This window comes from Pygoscelis adeliae, unplaced genomic scaffold, assembly GCF_000699105.1.
Source record: "Pygoscelis adeliae isolate BGI_AS28 unplaced genomic scaffold, ASM69910v1 Scaffold410, whole genome shotgun sequence".
Classification (NCBI taxonomy): Eukaryota; Metazoa; Chordata; class Aves; order Sphenisciformes; family Spheniscidae; genus Pygoscelis; species Pygoscelis adeliae.
The window spans coordinates 3,188,531-3,208,948 of NW_008823913.1; the positions used below are offsets into that span (position 1 = coordinate 3,188,531).

The 20,418-nt window shown below is 37.5% G+C and overlaps 1 protein-coding gene across 1 annotated transcript; it reads right to left on the bottom strand.

Annotated features, from left to right (window-relative positions):
- Positions 1-318: 318 nt before the first annotated feature.
- YPEL1 (yippee-like 1 (Drosophila)) lies at positions 319-17,422 on the bottom strand. The gene is made up of 4 exons (XM_009318640.1): positions 17,139-17,422; positions 7,254-7,297; positions 5,730-5,838; positions 319-4,767 (listed from the first exon to the last, which is right to left on the bottom strand). Exons 1-4 carry the CDS (start codon positions 17,253-17,255, stop codon positions 4,678-4,680), a joined length of 360 nt encoding a protein of 119 aa, XP_009316915.1. The 5' UTR covers positions 17,256-17,422; the 3' UTR covers positions 319-4,677.
- Between the last annotated feature and the right edge of the window lie 2,996 nt (positions 17,423-20,418).

Below are 20,418 nucleotides of genomic sequence, written 5' to 3' on the forward strand. Positions count from 1 at the left end.
TTCTTTGAAAGGTAGTTTTGGGGTGTACACGGACTGACTCTTTTTGAAAGCACTTTGCAGAAGTTCCATGATTGGCTCAAAAATGGGCAAAAAGCTCTACAAGTAGCAACACAACTGTCTACATTTTGGAAAGATTAGCAAAAGGAAAAAAACAGATGTTTAGTGACATTCTTAAAAACCTTGTAAAAATCAGATTCAACCCACATTTAGAAACTTAAGAGCAACTAAGAGCACTGGCTTTTCCCTCTAATCTTATCAGAGAATAAAGCATGAGAATCTAAATTAGCAAGAAAAGACAGCACAAAAATAACAAGCAACTCAACAAAACAATTGAAAGCTTTTATTGTGATACCTCAAGTAGATGCAATATAGTGAAACAACAAATGATGTACAGTATTGCTAGGACAAAACAGCAACACAGCCATGTCACCTGTAAAAGAAAGCATTGTAAAGAGTTTAAGAAACAATGAGGCACAACTCAAATGCCATTTATGACTCATGCTTTAGGCCTTAAACCATTTGTAACAGTCCTTTTAAAAGAAACCTCTGAAGTGTCTGTTCCTTTTGCAGTAAGTGTTTATACTGCTGGTTGGCTTAACATGAGTTTCAATGAAGTACAATAAAATGTCCAAAAAGTTTAACAATTATTTTGACTGCTTCTTCCACTCATTGCCATTATCAAAGAACGGAGATGTTCAAAATTTGGTCTGCGAGACTGTAGGTCACTACTGTTGCAATCTGACTGCTGAGATGAGCGTGCAGAAAAAGCTCTACAAGCATTATTCAGAGGGAAGCCTAAGTCCACCAAAAATGGTACACAGCATTCATGAACTCTTGCACTAACTTGATATACCAATAAGAAATACGGATGACCATTTGGTTATGGGCACAGTAATGACTTTGTCAGAACCTCTGAGGCCAGATTTTAATTCAAAGAAATTTCATAAACTATTCCCCCTCCTCCCCCATGGATTGTGAAAGACTGCAAGCATGCAAGGCATACCACTCAGATTGGCCATTATACTAGGCCTGGCTAGCGGGAAATTAAGATGGAATTATAACAAACTTCATTAATACAGTTTGTCATTGTATAGCTTACAATGAACAAGGGAAATTCACATTCTGGCTCTTCTTACTGGCAGATAAAATTGAGATTACTAGACTGCTAAAAGCATATAGGCAAGACTGGTTAGGTTGATGTGTCAGCAATCCCTCACTAAATTCTGCAGCTTACTTCACAGCAAATTTGCAACTTAACAGAATTTTTATAGATGGCAGCATTGCCTTTTATTAATCAAAAAGGTACTTAGGGTGACCAGCCAAAGAATACCTCTATAGCGTTTGGAGGCAGACTCAGTCCTGGAACACCACTGTTAACAGCCATTATTTTGGACCTAGACAGAATGTGTGGTCAGATTACTAAACTCACATCAAATTATGATTAATTACTTTAGGACAGGTGTGGCTTTAGAGGTTCAGAGGAAAAAACTTTCAATACATGTACATTTTTGCTAGCAAATTCCTATGCATCCCAATGAACATTTCTTCTAAGCCAGCTCATAGTCAGTTCATTTGGTCCAAGAAAGAGCCAGCAAGAAACAAAGGTTCACAAAAGCTTTTTGTTAAGTTTATAAAAAACAAAATACAAAATAAATGTTAAGACCAACAATAAAAATAACCAGTACAAGTAACAAAAGTGCTCAAGTTGGAGGGGAAGTAAACTTGCCCAGAGCAAACACATACAAACTTTAAATATAATCTTTAATATATTACAAAAATTGGTTAGAGGGAAAATGCTTTAGTAAAATTTTTTTCAAGTAAGTTTATTTTTCTTTCAAATGACTGCTGGAGGGTTCAGTGACCAGACTGACCTCTTCACATCAGCCAGCAGCCATTGCTATCTGGATTTTACTTTCACCAAAACCAATAACAAGAACTCTCTATATCTTTACAAGGGGAGAAAATAATCATTGACACTGCCAAGCAACACAGGAAGAAAATTCACATATTCCCTCAATAGAATGAGCCTCGGGAATTGTTACATGGCAGCATGAAATAGCAATTCTGTACTAGTTCTACTCTTTACTCCTTCTAAGCATCCACTCTTAAAAGACCAAAAAGAATATTGCTTTGTTTGGTTCTCTTAAAAGCCATAAACATCACATACAGATCATTAACTCTTTATGCCAGTAGTCTGAAGCTCTATGTGCTAAGCACTTGATGAAGTCCCAACCTTTGGCATCAAAGTTAATTAAGGTTTTGGTGAAAATGTCCAGTTTGAAATATAAATAATGCACTGAAGAAAGAGGTTGAATTTCTAAGTAAGAATCAGACTGTATTACAGACAGCATTAACTTGCTAACACGAGATAGCCAAACCCCCAATTTTAGAGAGAAAAGTCTTTAATACTTTACATATTTTCTTTAATTTCAACTCTCTACTGAAAAGCAGCCATTACTTTTGTCTTCAGTCCAGTGTACTGCTTCAACAAGTCTGTAGCGAGGAGATAAGAAAAGCCCGAAGATATACAAACTTCACATAAGCATGTTCACAAGTATCAACATTGCAACTGGACTTTGAAGCCAACACAAACTTTTTGCTGATAGAAGTTTTAGTGCCTTCTTTCTTGGCAACATACATTACAGTGGAGGAAAACAAAATCCCAAGAATTCCAGGTCAAAAAGATCAAGAGACAGGCAACACCAAAGCCCATCTTGCCTCAATAACATTGTTAAAAAGGAGACTTTGAAGCCTGATGATGTGAACATGAAGTAGTAACACGTAAGCCACAAAATCTAGACTGAACATGAATGTACCACCTCAGGTCTCTGGACTGAAACCCAACAGCTTTAACTCTTTCCAATTCTTACATTTTTAATTCCTAGGTATAGATCACTACAACATCTTGAATGCAGTTTAGCCAGCCTGCATCACAGAGAATACGTACACATAGGCGAACTCTCTTCTCTCTCATCCTCTCCACAAAGACACCAGAAAGCTGGTTTTAAAGATTTGTATTGCCCCTACCCATTGGCATAATTTTTCATGTATGACAAAAATCTCTAAAGTGCAGCAGAGTTCAGAAAGCCTATCGGAGATTTCAAAAAATGTAACAGCAGCAACAGCACCTATGACTAATTTTGCAGATGCCATATTAGAATTCTTATTGAGAGAAAATGATTTTGTACTGCAAGGCTTCCATATTGTTCAGTTATAGTATTTATGTAGTGTTAAAGGTTTTTCCCAAACATTTTGTCCTCAAGCTTTAAAAGGATTAAAATACAAAAGTCTTCAGAGACTGTTTAATTTGAAAATAAAGTTAGCAAATTTACAGATCATTTCTTTCATAGTTGCTCAGAATTTGCATGCACAAATACCAACAGCTAATATTGTGCATACACTTTCCAGAAGTCTCTCTCATTAACTCATTCCATTTAAGAAACAGCATGAGAACAAAAGAGAAGTTTCATATAAATTTTTATTATAAAAAGGTACTTGGGAATGATTTAGCCAGCAAACCAAGAAACCCTTTCCCCACCCCCCAAGTTCTAAAAACTATCTTATTTTATGAAAAACTGAGTTAAACTTCCCTTCCCTCTTATTGCCCCTCCTTCTCCTACAGGTACATATTAATTTTCACGTCAGGCTCTGGCCATATCTCACAAAAATAAATATTTTTGTTCAACTGTAGCAGAAGCAGAATACTTCAACAAGTTTTCCTTGATATCAACCTCTTTGTCCAGTGCATTAGGACTATACAGTTACATGGAACCAGCCATAAAACTTCACTGATGCACAAGTCCCTGTTACTGGCAAAGGTACAGTACCAAAACTTTAATACACCAACTAATTTTTTTTCCAAAGTACAAGATGCATATATTTTTCTGCCTTTTCAATCTTGCAAGCTATAGTTTTATAAATCTCTTATCCAGCAAAATCCTTAGGGAGTATGTTGGTCTTAAATGAACATGTTCTATAGCATTATTGGTTTACAATCCTTCTAAGGTATTTCATTAAGATACCAAACGTCTAGCATAACCTTTTCTAACAACTTGAGACCTGCTAACTTCAGTCAGTGCAATTGAATTTTTTTAAAGTGAGCACTGTACCTTTAACCAATTCACCTACAAGATGTACATAGGTTGTGGTACACTCCAATTTAAAAAAGAAATTAATAACTACAATACTGCATCCTCTTCACTGCCAAACACATCAGAAATTGCTACATATAAAAAAGCACCCCATCCCATACATTCTTTCGGACTGCTCAGATATAGAACTTCTACAGGACTGGAGTGTAGGTGTTTAGGCAAGAAGCATGCACAGCAGAAGGTAGCATTAAAGGCATAGATCAAAGATAGATGCTAACCAGTAAAATCCGTTTTCAATTAGTGAACTGTTTCTCTAGTTTGAGAGAGTTTAGAAAAAGGTCATCCAAAATGTTCCAAAACAACTGTTCACACAATAATACATGTACAAAAAGAGGGAACTTACACAAGGAGAAAAGGCAAACATGGCCTGAAATAGCCACTTACACTACACTACTCATTTGTGAGGTTTCAGAGTTCAGTGATATTCTCAGGGCCACTCTAGCCAAGCTCTTCCTTTACTTTGCGTTAGTCTTTGTAAAGCATGTTCCACAGAATATTGTCCAAACAGAAGGAAAAAGGTTATGATTCACTCCCAGCCATTGTCTTTTATCATGTGGGCAAGTTCAATGATAAATTTTCCTTCTTTGTATTTCTGACTGCTCTCAAAAGCATGTTCCTGTAAAGAAGAAAAATCAAGACACTGAATTAAGCTGGGGAAATTAAGTATTTTAAACAAACTTGCATTAAAAATACAAACCCGGAGACACTAGAGTTAACATCCCATATCAGTTACACCAAATCAAGGGTGGGAAGGAGGAAAGAGGATGAAGAGGGTTGAGAAGGAAATAGGAGTAAGCTTCTCATAAGCGGAATCAGCAGATCCACTGCACAACAGATCTTTCTTTAGAACTTTCCACGTTCTCTTACCACTTAGGGAATTTTAATGCTTTTTTTCAGTGAAGGTTAGGAAGTGGCATGTTATGTGTGTTCAGTTTCCTTATTCCCAGAAGCAATGAAAAGAGGGAACAGGAACCTTTTCGAAAGGTCATTCAGAGGGAATGCATTAGGACAATGTCTTTCTATAAGATCTGAAGCTATACTCAATCCATGAAAGTCTGACATGCAACACCCAGAAGCTAACATTTTCAAAACTTCAAACTTGCAACACAGCTGCAAGTGTTACAGGTAACTGTGCAAGTGCACAGATAACTTTTCAAACAACAGAATCAAGTTCACATTTGTTGTAAGCAGTGTAAACATGCTCAGTACCATTTATCATAATTTGTATTTTTGCTACATGAACCAACTCTTGCAAGCCAAGAAATTAAAGACCCACTTTGACAATTTCTTCCATCCAGTTTAGTGTATGTGGTTGGTAATCTTGCAAAAAGATGTTATAGAAGTATTAGATAGCTGTAATAGCACCTATAGTTTATGCTTGTTTTGCAGTCCAGAATAAAGTTATCTACTACAACCCTACAGCAGATGTAAGGAAGCAAAACTACATTACAGTGATATATGCAAAAGCACTAGAGCTAACTCACCTAAACTACCAGTACAGGTGCTACTCAATGGCCTACTCAAATATCTGTGCTTCAACATACAACCATCTATTGAAGACTTAAGTATATTGCTTACGTATTTCCATCCAAGAGTGGTTTTACAGTTTTCACAATAGATATCTGCTACAGCATGTAAACCTGTCAGAAGAACTCGCTCCTCTGCTGGACCACAGCCCACATTTACCCTGAAAAAAAAAAAAGGAGAAATTGCTCTACATTAACTGCACGAGAGTGTTTCTTTTCTTACCCATTACCCACCTTTTCTCCAGAGGACAAAGAATAGTTAAAAGAGTGCCTAACTTATTCAATGCTGTAAAAGTCACTTCCTCTGTTACACTGAGCTGAAGGGACAGGAAGAAAAAAGGGTTTTGTTTTTTGTTTTTCAAGTGGCTAGTCTAAACAGCAAATTGTCGGTCATGCCCACTTACTCCCATCAAAGACAAGCTAAATAGTTAAACTTCTAGAGAACAAAACACTAAGCAGTAACTGGACACCTCTACAGTTTTGGACTTTTCTTCAAAAACAATTTGAGACATCTATAATGGAAGTCTGTAGCAGTAAATCAGCACCAACAGTTGAATTCAGAACCAACTCCAAAATAGCAGCAAGGAAAAAGCCTCATAAATATTTCTTTGCTACAGATCAGCAGACTAAACCATAATGAACAAACAGCAATATAAAACCAAAACATCCCATGAAGCACTGCATCAAGCTTTTTCATGAATAAGAGTCTGTGCAGAAAACATCAGGCAAGACCATTAAATGAAGTTTTTAGACAGTGTTATACAAGAGCAAGATTTTGCCATTTTTGCTGTTGTATTACCAGGTTCTTACTACTACAATTACACTAGAAGTCCCAAGTCACCACTGAAAAACTACATATAAAAAGAATTTCAAGGATCTGCAATCAAATCCTTTACAGTTACAGTTCCATTATCCTGGTCTAAAATAGACTGACACACTTAACTGCATTTCTTTTTTCCAAAATGCTGCAACACAATCAACTGCTGAAAAATAAAGACAAAAATGCAATCCTGCATATTAGAAGCTTAAAAATACATCTATTAGCAAATTCAAAGAGCCTTATATCATGGGTAGGATGTGCCTAAAATTACAAATGTTAGGCTTGATAAGATCAGAGACCTTCTGCCTCTAGCACATTTGCAATATTCAAGGTCATTTAAGATGTACCAAGTTTACTGGAACATTAACCTGTATATCACACTGGAAAATTCTTCTTTAGACTACCGCAGAGTTGTCTAAAGCAAGTTTACAGTCATTGGAATATCTCAGAATGGCAACTCTTACTCAAGACAGTTACCACTACATACACAAAAGGAATTTCATATTAACACCCTCCCCTAAACTTTCAGCTATTAGCAGAATTACTTAAAATATAAGATAATAATATGTGCATAGGCATACTTACCAATCAGCTCAGTAACTGAGCTCTATAATAACTGTTGCTGGCGAATAAAGCCAATGTTAAAAAGAACAGGGCAAAGTTCAGCTACGCTAATTCCTACTGTTTTTCACTTATGAAGTATACAAAAAAATTACACTCTGTAGGTAGTGTGCATAACCATAACAACATACTTACACAGAATTAAAGAGGTAGGCTCGTCCCTGGCTTCCCTGGAAGGACTGCATTAAAAAAAATTGCACTTGTTAAAACCCACAAAAAACCCACCAAACAAGAAAACAGTTCCAGAAGGATGTGTTAGTAAGCATATAAACATAATACAGCTATAAACTATTTCAAATGAATTACTTTAAGTTAAAAGTTTATACCAACTCTTTATAGGAAAGCCTGGTCAAAGTTTTCACCCACATTAGGTTTTTAGCAACTGTTTTAAGTTAAGTATTGTTTAAAGTAAGACATCTGTAATGCAAACAAAACATACTTTTTTCCTACCCCTCTGTGCAAGATATCCATTCTCATTTTCCTAGAGAATTTCCTTCATGCTAGATAAAATTTGCTTTTAACTCAAAAGGGAATTATTTCCACCTCCTCTGTCTTCTCCCACTGCACCCAAAAGATGATTTATTTCAATTTCATTGCATCATTTAATGTAAGACCAGCAAAATTCTGGACCAATCATAAAACCAGCACACTTATTCAGGAAATGCATCTGATCAGTTTATAACCTCGGCTTTATTTTAATAAAACAACTGTTACCATCAAACGGCTCAGCACAGCCATATGCTTTCAAATCTCTCACATTCCTGAGAGATTATGGACAAAAGATGACTGTTGGACTTTTTGGCTGGATCTAAATTAATGTTTTAGTTCAGAGCAGTAGCACAGTTTGGAAGTAAAACCCCTAATCAACCACACTTAATGGGGATTGGTTTGGCTTGCAGAGCAGTTTCAGTGCCTATGAACTACATCTTTGTTCCTTCTGTACTGAACTAAACCAGAAGCTCTTCTACTGTGCACTCTACAAACACTAATGAAGATATAAAGGCCTGAACCTATGATCAGACAGCCTTGAGCTACAAACATCCTGGCAAAACTTGTAAGCAGACTAGATCCAGCCATAGGTAAAACATTCACAATATCTGTAAGACATCACTGCTTTCATCTGTTGATTTGTTCCTTCTGTATGAATTATCTGGTAATTTAGACATAGCCATTATTTCCCATTCAAACAGGATCACACTGGAGTTTTTTCTCTTCCATAATGAATTCCATTTAAAAAAATTCCTAAACTGTCTTAACTTTTTTCCCAGAATTTCCCTTCCCTAACCCACTTTCAAAGAAAATTAACAATTTTATCCATGCTGAAGAGAAAGTACAATTGTTTTTAAGAATCCCTGCAGTTCTAGGATTGAAGATCAAAGACCAACTTTTCTGAAACCTACATTAGATCAACATGGAAAGTTTTTGGAAGGAAAAAATCTCACCATGGATATTTTTGAATGGTTTCAGTAACATTAGGCATGGAACCACAGGCAGAAGGACCTTTCTGCAATGGATTCTTCTTCTGACAGGTATTTAGTTATATAATTAGAAATCACTTGACACCAAAATAGATATTTTGCCAGTCTAATGATTAGTAACACAACACCAGTAACTGTTGTACCTTAACTACTTACTCAGAACAGTTTGCAAAAAAGATCTAAAAGGGAAGTGTATACAAATGAACATGTTTTCATCAACATCAACCAGATTACATACTGCAACAAAGAATGTTAAAAGAAATCGTGACTCTGGACTACTGTAAGTAGCAATGTTGGCAGTGTAGTTACATACAGCCCTTAGCTACTCATAAAATCTCACCTTAAGACGAGAAGTTTTACTTAACAGTTTATAGCATTAATATTTTATATTTTAGCAACCATTTAAAAGCATTATTAAATGAAGATTTTTGGGCACAGAACATATTTCTTCATCTATAGCAAAGACAAAAGAAAAGGTACTCTCTCTCCATTATCCAGAACTGCAAGTCTTTTTCACAAGGCAAGGAAAAAAAGATAGGCTATGTAGTACAGTGAAAGCTAAAACTTCAAGTAGGACTGACCCTGAGAGAGACTCAGTTGAGTACAGAGTCTGAACAGCTCTGCCAGAAAGTAATCCTTACACCTACCGTTAAAACAAACCCATCACTAGTTCCGTTCTCCTGAGATACTTGAAAACGCATCACAAAACTGGCAGAACGGTACAAAACCTACAGTCTGTAGTTTCCGTAGAATAAACGGTGCTCTCTAACTTAGAGCCAGTGTCTCACAATCAACAACGAAGCAGAGAATGCTTATTGCAGATGAAGACAAAAACTATTTATGTATATACTCTCAAAACCTCCCCATTAACAAATGAGTAACTAGCCTGAATCAGCTACACATGAATTTAGAGATAACTACAGTTGTGCAACCCCAAAATTTAAGAAAAAGCAAGGGAAACACTTTAAAGGTCCTCTTATTAATGAAGAAGTAAACCTAAACTAGAACTTCCTTGTTCCATGTACCTGAAATTAAGAAAAAGAACTTTTCAAAGCCGTGACCACCATTATTTTTGGTTATTATAAAAATTCTTAAATTAAAGAAGTTGCAGCCATTTCTCCTTGCTTTAAAAACTCTGTTGTGAATTAGAATTCACAAGTCTTTTCAAACTCCAAGAAGTACTCTCTCCTATTAATCATGTGTTAGTTTCTCTATTTACATGTAATTAGACATGCCAGTCACATACAAATTAATCTGTGGGGTTTTTTTGTCTGGTCCTACACAATCACTTTTAAAGCTACTTTTATGCCATACTTGAAGTTCCCCAGCTAGCTGGGAAAGAAAAAGACTTCAGAACAAATCAACAGTCAGGAGACCTTTTGAACTACTTTATGCAATTATTTCTGCCAAGTTTATGTTTAGTCTTGACTTAATCATCACCTAATAAAAGCTCTCCTTTGACCCTGCTTTTCTCAAAATTAAGCAGAGGGCAGTAACAGGATACCAGGAATAGCAGAAAAAGCAGCCCTTCCCCCCTGGTTTCATAAGCTAAAAAAGATTCTAGCCAAATGAAATACAAACTGCAGGTTGGAAAGTACTGCTTTAGTTGTTCTTTTTTCCTGATGTATTTTTAAAGATGACTTTTCTTTTCTTGCACCCTTTGCTTTGTTGCCCTAACTATGCTGTAATCTCCTAGGTTTTTTTCCCCTCAGAAATGGCCATCTTCATTACCTTCTAATTTTCAGAATTATCAGGGTAGAGTGGAGGGAAAAGCAACACAAAACAGAACCTTTCCTGGGACAGTGGTTTTAGAAAGAAAATCTGTTCACAAATATCCCACTGTGAAAAGCTCCTCCATTCCCACCTTCTCTAGCTTCCTGTTAGCAGAGTTGGGCTGATTCATCTTGCTCACCTACATACATGTTTAGAGACTAAACATTGTATTTACATGCCATAGAACAATTGGGTTTTTTGCCCAGCTGGGAAGAGTGAGTTCCTCCACGTTTACATCACTCACAGACAACTTGACAGCAACCTGTGGCAACCTTGTGCTACTGTGTTCTGGAATACAGAACTTGGGTCTAGGCAACTCAGATTTTCCTTTAAACCCAGTGTCAAACCACAACATCAATGTGTCATTGAGCATTTAATGGTCTGCTATCCATCCATGTGGAACACCTATACACTGACTGAAGTAAAAGCACTGTAAAGATATCAATTTTTAAATTCCCGTGCCTTTTAATTTTTCTTATGAATTTCTTAACTTGTCAGAGCTTGGCAGTCAGTTTCTTATTCATATTGAATAGATGAGATTTTCCCCAAAAAAACTGTATTCAAACAGAAAAAGGTATACATCTGTCACATATGCATTCTCTTGATCACAGAGTATTGATTTACATGTAGGGTCCACCTACTAACAGGTATAAGAAAGATTTATTATCAAAGCTCTACTTCCTGATGCATCCTATTACTAGAAATTGAAAGAGGACAACTCATTTTGGCACTTGAACTGCTTACTAAGCTTGTAACTTGGCTATAGAGTATTTTGCATAACCAGAAAAAAATTAATACTGAACAAACATTTGTTTTTACCAGCACTAAGTTTCTCACACTTTGTACTGTATGATTCAGTTATACTGATATGAATTTTTAAGAGACCAACAGGTTAAACGCTTTGTGTGTCAACTCCTCAAAGGAAATGAAAGAGAAGAGAATATTTTAAATGGCAGTGTCAAGGACTAAAAGGCATAACTGTTCAAACCAGTCTCCAGACAAACTGCTCTTCTGAGGAATAAACATCACCTATGCAAACGCAAACTTTTACTTTGCAAGATTTGTTCAGCACTTCCAAGACAGCTAGCACTATACATAAATCATAACTAAAACAGAACATTCTATTAAAACTGAGTCTTAAATATGTCTTACCCAGTAGAGAGGAATTAGAAGATAGAGGCTGGTGTGACCAACTGTCATCAATGACTCACGTCAACCAGGATTTTTACTTAGAAGCTAGGCAATTTATCAGTTCAATTAATATTCACAGTTAAAACAAACTTGCTTTAAGTCTGCTTTTTCATGGTCCTCAATTAATATTGCATTGATTTATGATTTAACTTTTTGCCTAGAAAAACCACACCTCTGACTAGCTGTCCATTCCTACAGGAAGATCTACAACATCCATAACTTTGTTTCAGCACAGTTGAAAGCATCTAGAATGTCTGATAGTGTAAGCAAAACTGTTTAACTGTGCTTAGGAAATACACTAAGGTCAGCTGCAACAGTAGTTTGGTATTATGATCTTTCAAGTCACCTGACAGACCTCTGTCATCAATACATTTTGTAGTAAAGAAACTTTACAAGTGTTTCACTTACATGCTAGTACATACCTGCAGAGTTAGATATGATCTATGCTTCTAAGTTAAACCCATCATTACCTCTAACACCAGGATTAGCTGTTTTACCCAGGAGAAAAGGAAGTAATCAGTTAAGCAGAACATATATTTACTACCCTAAGGGATACCTAAGGGCATGGGTGGGGGACAGGAAGCTACCAAAAAGCTTATGTAATTAATTATTCCCCACAGATGGGATTAGATTGTGTGGCTAGAGATCATGCTCCACAGAAAACATCCAGAGAAACTGCCACCTTAGCATGTATTAAAAGTATGGCAGGCATTATTATAAGCAAGTCAGAATGGCATTAACAGTATCTTTCTTAAGCACAGCTTGCAAGCTACTCATAACACGGAAAAATAATTTTAAAGAATGGAAATGAAAGAAGTCATAGGGTTTTTTTGGTTTCATCTTCTTGAGTTTCCTTTCATTTGCTAGAGTTCACTGTACAAGCTAAGATAGATCAACCTGAATTAATATTCTGAACAAACATGCAATTCAAAGAAATATTACTGAGTAATTCAGAAGACAGTATTCTTATAGGCAGCATTCTTAAGGTAAACCCAAAACACATAAAAATGCTCTGATGTCTGAAATTATCTTCTCACTAAGATGCATCAGAGACTGTAAGGATATCCCGTCACTTCAAGATTTGCAAAATAAGTTCAGAAAGTTGAATTCAACATAAGCTATAGACAAAAAAAATTATCAGGGAAAGAAAGATTTGTTCCATTTGGTATTTCTCTCAGATCCAACTCCTCAATACTGCAGACAACTAGAGATGCTGCTGCTGCTCAGCTGCTTACTAGGCAAGTTCTAGATGACTCCATGATAAGTATTAAAAAATTTTTTGAAAGTACATTTTCATTCAATTATTTACTGATTTTAATAAAGCAAGTTATAAAGTTCAATATGTAGAGAATAACCTTAAATTCCACCCCAAAAACTGCATGCCTGCAGATTTAGCAAATGATATTTCCCAAAGTGAAGACGGTCAGGCAGGACAAGTTATCTTGAGTTATACAGCATCTTGAATGTATTTCAGAAATAATTATGTCAAAACACTCGTAGAGTAGAACACTTCTCTTACACACTTTCCAGCTCCTTTAAACCTTCGATCTCTTCTTGGATGTTTTCCAAAGACTGCTTCTCTCCCAAAAACTAGATTCTTCCCCCAAGAAAAAAAAAACAGAACCCAAAAAAAACTAGAAGCCTCTTAGAGAAAAAAAATTATCACTAGAATATTTATGAAATTAGGCCCATTCTCAACTTTTTCAGCAGGGTACAAAAATGGCCTTCAAGCATTCAACAGGCCTGTCCTGGTTTCGGCTGGTTAATTTTCTTCCTAGTAGCTGGTATAGTGCTATGTTTTGGATTTAAGATGAGAATAATGTTGATAACACACCGATGTTTTAGTTGTTGCTAAGTAGTGCTTGCACTAGTCAAGGACTTTTCAGCTTCTCATGCCCTGCCAGTGACAAGCTGGGGGGGCACAGCCAGGACAGCTGACCCAAACTGGCCAAAGGGATATTCCATACCATATGACATCATGCTGGGGGATGTTGGCCCAGGGGGGCAACCACTGCTCAGGGACTGACTGGGCATCGGTCAGCAGGTGGTGAGCAATCGCGTTGTGCACCACTTGCTTTGTATATTCTTTTATCATTATTATTATTTTCCCTTCCTTTTCTGTCCTACTAAACTGCCTTGATCTCAACCCATGAATTATTTTTTCCACAATTCTCTCCCCCATCCCACTGTGTGTTGGGGAGTGAGTGAACAGCTGTGTGGTATTTAACCACCTGCCGGGTTAAACCACAACAAGGCTCAACTATCTTTCCAAGTACTCCTTACATGATAAGCAAAGGGGGATTACCAAATTGAATCAAGCCAAGAACGGCACATTTACTTAAAGACAATAAACCCTTAAGAAAATTCCTCTTGAACTCATCAGTTAAGCAATGGAGAACAAAAACAGATTGCTAAGCAAGGCTAAAAATGTTTTGGCATCTATTTAAGCTGAAGACTTTTCCTTCTCATCAATAACGTAATAGCAGACATACCGAATGCCTTGGAGAACTAAATTTAACCACCAAGATTGTTCTTTTACCCATAAGGTGCAAGGATTTCCCAGTGAAGTCAATGACAGTTATGTATATATACCTTTATGCAGAACTTGTTCTTGAAAATATTGACACATCTAGTCTTGTCTGTAACTTCATATGACTTTTTCCCCCTCTGGTCAGATATGCTTTGCAATGAATGAGACAGAAGAAAGTGACAATATTTATACAGGCATCTATACAAAGTAACCCAGATTTTCATCCATTCCAAGCATTAAGGCACATTGTAAGATGATTCAACAGTCTTTCAAGCAGGTCAACCTTGACTAACAAAGCATTATCCTTTGCAGTATAGCCACTAGGTTCCAAGATTTCTATTAGGTATTTGTATTTCTTTGTAATTTGTTGGACCTTGACTGAGTTTCTAAACAATTACTGGAACTTAATGGATACAAGCCATTCTCAAGTGCTTTGGAACTTCCACTCTTCAAGCAACATTCGCCTCCTATAAAATTAACTACTGCTAATAATCACTGCACATTCTCTACCACTTACAAACAAATCAGAAGAAAGCTCTTTCAGTTAAGCCTTTCACAAAACTTATTTTAGAATCACTTTAAGGGGCAACCTCCCCTGGACTTCAAAAAGTCTTGTAGAAGTTTTCCCTCAAAACTTAATTATGTCAATTTTTTAAATTGTTGGTTACTTTTTATGTGTTATTTGAACATTTTAAATCCAACAAGTGCCTCCTATGGCATCAATTTTTTGCCCTGCTCTTTATTAAGGCCTGGGTTTGCTTGCTGATAGAGGTCACTTCTCTTCTGTGCCTGTAGTCATAGTAGGATACAATTCTAAATATCCATTCGCTTCTTCAAAGAAGGTGCAGGTTCTTTCCCTGTCCTCTGAACACCCCCCATTGTAATGAAGACTGGTATATTCCTCCTAATAGTATTTTTTTTTAAAAAGTGTTTAACATTCACTTTGAAGTATTTGCCAAAGAAACAGAAAATCCAGCACTTGCAGACTTGTTAACAATGCAAATCAGTAGCGTCCAAGACATGCTAACATCACTTCAAAATTACACTTATTTGAATTAAGTCATATACAGTTTGTTAGTTCTCTCATTATGTATCCTTCAAATCAGTGTTTTCCCCCCCAAGATGACCGAGTTACAAATTATTACAGCAACTGCTCATACATGTGTGCATGTGTTTAGCTGTACAGACTAGTGTTTGTCAACATCCCTACTGCCCATGACCTCCTAGTTTGGGACTCCTATTCTCAACCAGCCTTCTTCCCATTCCTCCCCCTTTCCCCAGGTTCCTCCCTAGATGCAGAAAACACAAGGTTAGAGTAAAAATATCTAGAAATATATGCTCTAATCACTAACAACCAAGTTGATTTCAACACTAGGCAACATGTTGAGTCCTTTCATAGTTGCAGAGAAAGCTAAAACTACAGGTAACGATGAATTTGCTTGTACAGGTAGCACATTTTCATACATCTCAAAAGACACAGCTAGCAAAGTTTCATTCTTTATGTAGGCATCTACATCCTGAAGTTTCAGGAAAGATGTAACCCCTCCCACTAGTTTTTGGCCCAGAACATGTAGTGAATGAAGCTGTGATTGCTTGCAATTTAGAATCCAGTGTTGCCAAAAAGACCCCTTATATTCAAATTCTGAAGTCAACATGGAAACAAATGAAATTCAAATGGATTCACATTACTATTTGAATATTTCTCTTTTTTTTCTGACCTTAAAACAAAGTAAGATCAATCACTATAAAGAAAGTAAGGAACTTTTTCAGCTTAATACAAGTAAAAAAAGTCCTCCCTCTTAACTTCTTCACATAATTTTATATATGTAGCTAGCTCACTGTTTCACATTTAGCATGTCACATTTGTAGTTCCATGCTTCAATACATGTACTAAGTTGAGGGAAAGAATTGTTTAGGGGAAGAGACTAAAGGCAGAGCAGTAGTAAGCAAGCAATAAATAACACTGCCAAGAACTGCCACCAATTTTACTATTCAAGTCAAAAAGTTGTCTTGAGAACTAAACAAAGATCAAAAAAAATTAGTAACACAAGAAAATCTGCATGGGGAAAACCCATTACTTCCTGGTAACACCCTAAGAGATAAGCAAGCAGGTATACCTTCTCCTCACCCAAAGAAAACCTCAATTCAGAAGTAGCAGCATTCTCAACCCACACCCCCATCTCTTCAGCACTCAGAAGCAGCATCACCTTAGCACTGCTGAACACATAAACAGGCAGAAGCAACAGATAAAGTTAGTTATAAAGGGTTTGCCACTAAAAATTTTATTTGACAAAATAGTTATATAGAAAGCAATTTGTATTAAGAGGTTTGAAAAGCAACTGAAGTGTTTTCTCCAGGACACCATTAAGAGCAAATCCATCAGGTGCTTATTTGAAGCAAAGAATGAACCAGTCTGTCAAATATTTATCCCCAAATTTTCCTATGCATTTCATACATCACAAATATTGGTTTCTTCCAGCAACAGGTAAGGAGGACAGGCCTAGCCCGTTTCAAGGATCCACACATCCTCTAAGCTTAAGTTCAGACAGTCCGACTATTTTGAACATCTCTGACTAATCATATTCCTTAGGAACTGGTATACAGCAGAAGTAAATGTGTTTATAGATTCCGTAATAGCAGTGGAACATTGTTGAAACAGCCATTTTTGTGACCTTCAGTCAAACAGAGTCCAAAATAATCTTTATCTGGAATAACCATAACCAGAATCATTCCTCTACCCAGAGATCCATGTTTTGTTCTGACAGTTTTCCTTAGCAGACTTTTCAGATATGACAGCTCACAAATACTACCTACCTGACAGTAGACAGAGGTTGTTAATACAGGGAATACATTAGATCAGCCTTTATGTCACATTCAAAAGTTTCCAGAATATACCCAGTCCTCTGCATACAACATGTATGACCCAAGAGTGAACCCAGGGAAAGTACTTTGAAGCGTGCATCAGTTTGCATCCCTTATCTACTTGGGAGCAGTGATAACCATTTTGGTTAATAAATAATTGATGAGGTCTCTAAACAAACCACTTGCCTTGGAGATCAATTCATCGTGATTGGCTAGATGGGCTCTGCAGTGGATACAGCTGTAGGTTCGATGACAGTTTGGCAGGTAAGCCTGGAACGTTTTTGATTTTGTCATTTTTACCATTTCTGCTGGTGGCTCCTCACTCAGCTCAGGGCTGGCACTTGAAGAATTACAACTTTGCTGAACTCGCTGACAAAAGAAACACTGGAATATGCAAGCAAAAGCCGTTGTTGTTCTGGAGCGTGTGTGGCACTTTCCACACAAGTGACAGAAGAGAAACAGTCACAACCTGTAGGTGAAAAGAGCAGAACAATTAGCAGCTTACAACAAGGCCAGAATAAACTTGTTATTCAACAGTTCTAGATAACAAGGGAAGTGCTCTTTAGAGCAAATGCGTGGCTACACTACCAGCCCCTTTTTTTCTATGAAACTGCTCAATTCAAGTTCCATTCAACACAGCAACAAGCAGTTCTGTTGCACTAGTGGCATCTACCACATCACATTTCTAATGAAGGAGGAGATTCAAACAGTTCTCCATGAAGCACAAGCACTTTCTAAAATATACCAGGTATGCTCTTTAAGACATCCATGCAGAAGGTTACAGCAAAGAGGCAGGGGATTGGAGAAAGTTAATTGTCTTTGAAGTTCTAGTGGTCAGTTCCAATATAGCAACTGACAAGGCATCTTGGAAAACACTTGCTATGTCCAACAATAAACATACAATAGATACTTGCACTTTGGCTTTCAGCAAAAATCTTGCTGTATTGCATCTACCAAGTAAGATGCTGTCTGTCACCCTATTCAGGGATCCATGTCGCCTCCTCTTTCAAGCACAGCACAATTATGCCTTCAGGCAAAGACCTTTTTGGCCAGTGTCCTGATCAAAGCCAATTAGATACTTCCTCATCCTACCAGAGTAGTCTTAATGGATACTACCAAAATCACAGTCAGATAATAAAAGCTAAATTCTACACAGAGAATACCCAATTGCATTCTTAATCCTCAGAGTGCCTTTAAGAGACATTATATGCATAAACAGAGAAGGCCAGCCTTTCCTGCTATGCTGGAAAGCAAGCCTTTTTTAGAGTTTGCCTGAAAATTACAGATTCTAAATATTCATAACAACATCTACTGATCTGTCAAAGGCCATCAGTTACCACGCTATATGTGTCAAGCTAATGAGCAACCCAAACATGAACACTGCACAGTCACTATGCCATCAGCTATCAGGTGACTGACAGAGTAGGTCAATAGCACCAACACAGAAATGAGAGCCAATATAAAGAATTTACAGTATCTTGATCCAACTATTAAAACGAGCATGCAAAACACTTATCACAGTTGTGAACTGTGTGCAGGGCAGCAGTTAACCACTCTTCTAGCAGTACGATACTAGTAATACAAATAGAGCAGATAAACAATCTTTTATGTGGCTTTCGTTATAGGAAGCAGTCACTGTGCTCCAAAAGAAGTCTTAAAAAAGTAATCTGTACAGCAGGCCTAGCACAAGAAACAACCACAGCAAGATTTAAAGAGGTTTAGTTTGGGGTTTTTTTATTATTATTTTTTAACCTTAGCCTTGTGGTAGCAGCAGGAGAAAAGACTCAAGAACTACTGCAGAACTTACTACAAGAACATTTCTTACACAAAGAATTGCAAAGGCAGAGACAAGCCACGAACAAGATATGTAGCAGAACATATGCAATCCAAAAAATAAAGCAGAAATGGGAACGAGTTGCCATCCAAAGCATGTATCTACACATCAGAATGATTGGACTTGTGTTAGTCACCGAGAAGGAAAAGAGATTTGATAAGGGATACATTAGTATGTTTGAAATATTAACCCAGTTAGCATGAAGAGCATAACTTAATTATTAATACAGTCATATCATATACCTATTGTCTCAGGATAATTTAATCATAACTGCAAAGGGAAAAATGATTACAGTGTTTGGAGAAAACAGCTTGCTTTTGTAGAACAGCTAGATATTAAGCCACATTTTTTAGAGGTAACAGATTGTAGGAGAAAGACAGAAGACAAGAAATACAGTCCTAGAAGTTAAACGTGATGTTCCCTTTAAATTCCCTGCTTGAACTCTTAATGTCAGAAAGATACAGATCCTGTTTATGTTCACAGAAATAGTAAAAAAACCTGAGGGTTTCAGAATGAAAGGCACCACAAGCAAAGATGTTTTGACTTTGGATCAGACCCTTTAGATCACTAATTGAAACATGAGTTCAATACTTGCAGGAGTTCAGCAAGTTGAACATAAAAGGAAAATATTTTTCTTCAAGGCATTCCTAGAAGCTCTTTTAGTTCACATTTCTAAAGGCAACCTGGCCTCTTTCAGAGTCAATATACCAAGTCCTTCAACTACAGAAATTAAAGAATTCCAAAGCTCTTTTGACAAAACTGTATTTGCTCTCTTCAAAAAGAAGGCAATCCTAAGTGTTTGATATACACCCTAAGAACCACAGAACTTGTTGCTTTGTGATGTTAAAGGCAAGATTCAAAACTTGAATCATTTCTTAGCTTGCTCTCAAAATGGTGAACAAATCCAGTCTCACTTCACTCCGATATTTGAGCAGTAGCAGGTTCCACAGCTGCTGTTCATTATTCTGTGGAAAGCAGTGTAAAAACCTAAGGCAACTATTTCTTTCTTGTTCTTAGACAACACCACAGTCTGTGCTTTGGTCAAGCACATGACAGCTAGGTTTCCTGAAAATCTAAGCAATCTGAAAGAAATTGCAAAATTAAGTGCAAAAGCAAGTGTATAGGTTGTTGTCTATCCATTTCTAAATAGCCGCCCAGAGCCTGCTTCTGTGACTTGTATTTGCACCTACCAGTCCAGAACCAATAGGAACCCCTGGAAGCACTAAGTGTATTCGCCACTGACTCCGTACAGGCGGCAGGAGGAACCCGAACAAAAAAAAGCCTCTTCGCCTCCCTCGCGAGGGCTGTACCGCCATGCTGCACGCACCGCGCCAAGGGGATTTTCCCCGGCACAGCCACAAAGCAGACCGGCCCCAGGGACGCCCCCTCGCCCCGAAGAGGACGCGCATCCCGACGCGCTCCGAGGGACACCCCAAAAGCCAAAGGCGGAATTTAGGGGGATGAATAATTAACAGCCCCGTTCCGCCTCCCGCGCCTCGCGAGGGACGGCAAGGGCCAGGCGCCCCGCCCCGTGACGTCACCGGGGAGGGGCGCCAGGCGGCCAATGGGTCGGGGGGCGGCCCCGGCCAGCTCCCGCGTGGGTAAACAAAACCCCCCATAAGAGTGACGGGG